Source organism: Monopterus albus, unplaced genomic scaffold (assembly GCF_001952655.1).
Source record: "Monopterus albus unplaced genomic scaffold, M_albus_1.0 scaffold650.1, whole genome shotgun sequence".
Taxonomy (NCBI): domain Eukaryota; kingdom Metazoa; phylum Chordata; class Actinopteri; order Synbranchiformes; family Synbranchidae; genus Monopterus; species Monopterus albus.
The window spans coordinates 42,077-46,491 of NW_018128530.1; the positions used below are offsets into that span (position 1 = coordinate 42,077).

At 39.2% G+C, this 4,415-nt stretch overlaps 1 protein-coding gene across 1 annotated transcript in view; it reads right to left on the reverse strand.

The window, feature by feature from the left end:
- pipox (pipecolic acid oxidase) overlaps window positions 1-3,038 on the reverse strand; it is a gene marked incomplete at its 5' end in the record, with an annotated part of 41,363 nt that extends 38,325 nt beyond the window's left edge. The window contains 2 exons of the mRNA XM_020588859.1: window positions 302-515; window positions 2,890-3,038. Of these exons, the coding sequence (XP_020444515.1) occupies window positions 302-515; window positions 2,890-3,038 (363 nt within the window). The remainder of the gene's footprint in view (window positions 1-301; window positions 516-2,889) is intronic.
- Between the last annotated feature and the right edge of the window lie 1,377 nt (window positions 3,039-4,415).

Sequence of the window (4,415 nt, forward strand, 5' to 3'; positions counted from 1 at the left end):
AAGGCAGGATTCTGAAGTGGGAGTGTGCAGGGTGGGAGGTGTCATCAGCAATGCTGATGGCTCTGCGGGTGAGGCGGGTGTTAAAAATGTCCATAAGGGAAGGCAGAGGGGCGCCTTTGACCTTGCTGGCTGTATTCGCTATGTGTTGCAGGGTCCTTCTGCAGGAGGCAGTACAGCCTCTGTACCACAAAGTGATGCATAAGATAGTAATATACATTTTTATGTTAGCTAAATGATGAACTTCCCCTAGGTCCCTGGAGATTACATAACTAAGGCTCTACCAACAGTGTCTGTGTTGTACCTGTACAGCCTTGAGTGCACGGTCAGCATACAGAACTCCAGCACTTATGTCCACCACTGCTTCATCTCCATCAGCCAGGTTGACATGGGGGATGTGTTGGCTGAAGTTGTCATGAGTCAGGACCACCATAGGAATCTTGTTCCTCCGCATAGTGTTCTTTACTAGCTGGTAACTCTGACTATTCTCTGGTCCCATCACCAGCAGTCCTGTTTGTCTGGGAGGGAAAATCAGTAATGATGAAGGTGGCAAGGTCAAGACATACTGTATGAAAGCATTACCATTTAATCCAGCTACACTATGTACAAACACTGCAAACTGCATCACAATTTTTTTTTTTACAAAAGCATCAGCAAAATCAGACATTTTCGGCCATAAAAAAATCTCTCTCTCCCCCCCTTTTGTTATTATTATTACTATTATTATATTATTGCAACAAAACAGCATGGTAACAATTATTTACAGTAGAAAGCAGAGAAATTTTAAATGTGGTTTTTGTGTGATGGTTTACTGTATAGGTATATTCATCTCAATATCGAGTCTGGTAAAAAAAAGGAGGGAGGGGGACTAAAGCAAAGGAGAAAAACAAAATAGATAATATAAAATAAAATAAAATGCAATAAAGAGAGAAAATGAAACACAAACAAAATAAATAAATAAATCAACCCCGAAGTATCAGCACCAGATGAGCAAAGGCCACTATTAGAGAGTGCCCCCAAAGTGGCCCAACAGGGTAGGGTCAGCCAGGTCAGCAATACTGTTGATTTATGGTTACAAAGCTGGACTATTCTTCTGCTTTATTGTCTCACTTAAATAATTTGACTGTTAATGCAGTGCTGGGTCACTCCCTGACCTCACAGGAGAAACCTGGCCGGAAGCATGATATAGAGTATACAAGGTGTGAACCCATAATGGAAGTGATGTCACACATCCAACTCTAAGCCCCACCCACATTCAAGACACAACAAGCTAGATGCAGATGTAGGCTTAACACAAATATTGCTTTTCTTTCTCTGTTCTCTTTCCAGGTCAGAGCCTATCTGTTGCGGCACTAGGCAGCTGCCAAACACCCTTCTTCATATAGTATATGTTGACAATGTATAATATGCCATTACAATGGTTTATCCTAGGTCCTTCCAAGCCAACCACTGTAAGTCTTTCACATTTTACATGAAAAATCAAAGATGATCATTTTGAAATATTACTTTATTAATAAGTGTATCTAATTTATATTGTAATTTCATTTATTTTGTACAATTATTAATATTGTAACCAGTTAACAGTGATTAATTAATCGGAATAATTTTGTTAACATGGGTAGGGTAGCCTGGTAAGCGATTACAAAACAGAATAAAAAAAAAGGTCAAGTTGAATACAAGTTAAAAAGAATTCTTTGAAGGACAGAACAGTAGTGATCGGAGGTGTACTGTGTTTACTTGAGCAGCAATACTCGATTAGTTGAGTAAATATACAGTTACATATGGAATTCATGTACACTGAAATGCACTCTCTCTCTCGTGCTGGCATAACACGTGTGCGGTAGATTTCTCTTCTTCTTTCGGTACTTCCCTCATCACATGATCGCTTTACTCTCTTGTGCCCCTAATGCTGACAAATGTACTGTTTCTGTAAAAAAAAGACATGTCAATGTGTGTGATATATGCTCTGCATCTAAGTGAGACATGGATTCCCTCATCACATCAAATGAACCCATCAATATTAGGGAAAATAAAACTAATGCCCAAGTCAATGGCTGACAGCACCTATTGAGAGACAGTCAGAGAATAGCCTGAATCCCCATTAGGGTGTCAATATGCCTTAATAATCTAATAATCAGTGTAACAGTGTTAAATATTTCCCTGAATGTGCTAAAGCCTAATATAATCCTTTGATGATATAAAAATATAATGGCTAAAATTATGTCTAACCTTTTCCCATGAGATAGCCAACTTTTATGACATGCAGCTATGGTTTTTATTGTACACACCTGCACATCGTAAATCAATAAAGTCCGAAAAAACTATGTGAAGGGCTCAGATGTGGGCAGACATAGGATCGTAAACGTGACGTAACCCTCCTGTCATAAATCAATCCCTTCACACCTTGAGTCACAGGTTGTACCCTTTATATCTCTAGGTGCATTAGTTGGTGGGTGAGGGGTTGCAAGGGGAGTGTTGCCCACGTTGTAATGAGTCGATGCAAGTGGTTTCATTCATGGTTTCCATTATGTTTTGGTTAGCCATGCTGCTAATGTTGCCTACTCTACCTTAGCACCAATTCTACCAACTTTTTCACCACATAGGGTAGCATCATGTTGACGCAGCTCCCTGCTGGGCTGGTGCTACCTGCAGTCCCCCACTGAAATGAATGGGGAGAACTGTATCCCCCCCACCTTTGAAAATCAGTTTGAACACAGCCTTAGTCCTGCTCAAGATAACGAGAAAGTCATGAATTTATGGTTTACATAGATTGAGTTGCTGCTCTTGGGGGACATAGCACCTTGAATGTGACAAATTTCTATGTTCTGGCAAATATTTTGTAGCGCTCAATTTATTGGGTTTCCCCTCTGTGTGCTTCTACTGACTGCTTACCTGTACAGTTTGACATCTGCCTCCCTCTCGAGCTGAGCCCACAGCTCATAGCACTCCTCCATCATATAGGTATAGAAGTCCTGTTCATAGGCCTTGCGGATGATACGGGTCTGGCCATGGGAGCTCCCTCGGGTGTGGGGCAAGACAAACTGAAAAAAGTGAAAATTATCACTTGGTTCAAATTAAATGACTTTGATTTAGGAATAATATGCTATACATCAAATGGCAAAAAGTATTTGGACATTTTAACATTTTGTCTATCTAAATTAAATATAAAAGATTGGGCTAATAAGAAAAACACCTCAGCACAGTTTAAACTACAGCCTCTAGTGACCATACAGTACAAGTCAATGAGCACCTCTCTAAAACAGGTTTTAATCAAAGGTATTTTTAATAATAAAACAAGGGCTACAGACAAAAATCGAAGCATATTATTTATCATATACAATAACAAAGACTACTGTAGATCCACCTCTTAATACGTACAGATGTACAACACCAAACAACCAGGACAATAACACCATCAAAACCAGAATACAGATAGGTCAAAACAGGAATGGGAAAAAAGGAAAACAGGGAAAGAACAGAAGAGGCATTTAATGCTGTGCAAATAAGACATATAAGGTGTAGTGGTTAGAAACAAACAAACCAAATATAATAACAGATAACGTATAATATCATCAAGGTACACAGTATATTAGTCAAACCTTCCAGGTTTCATATTCTCCACAAAATTTATGAATGGCTGCCAGCTAATGGTAAACCTTTTTATAGACCCAAATCTTTCCAAATTGTATATAATGCAGAATGTCACTAATCCAGTGTCCATATGTTGGGGGTGTAGTGTCCTTCCACTTGAACAAGATAAGCCTTCTGGCTCGAAGTGATTAAAAAGCAGTTAACATTGGCTTAGCTTCTGCTTAGATTAACCCCTGGAGAGAAGATACCAAATATTGCAAATAGGAATTAGGTATCAAAGACCAGAGCCCAGAAATTGGATAATCATGGACACATCCAGAATATGTGAAGAAATGTACCACAGACCAATGATGACTATATTCTTTGTATTGCATTAGACCACACTTCCTCTAGGACCTGCTCCCCGATGTCCCGCTCCCATTTGTTGTTAAAACATTCAAGTTTACATGATTACTGACAACTGAGTTGCTCATACAGTATATTTTACATACAACTCTTTTTACATCTGTTAAATCAAATCAAATCAAATTGTATTTGTATAGCGCCAAATCACAACAAAAGTCATCTCAGGACACTTTACAAAGTAAGGTGTTTTATTACACTATTATCACAGAGGGAAAACCAAACAAATCACCCTTGAGCAAGCACTTGGCAACGGTGGGAAGGAAAAACTCCCTTTAACAGAAGATACTTCTGACAGACCCTGCCTCTTGTTGGGTGGCCTTCTGCTTTGACCGGTTGGGGTGAGTATATAGAGGAGAAAGAAAAGAAGAAAAGCAACAAGACACAAACTAGAAAAGTGCATTTCCTGTTGTAAATGCGTGTGG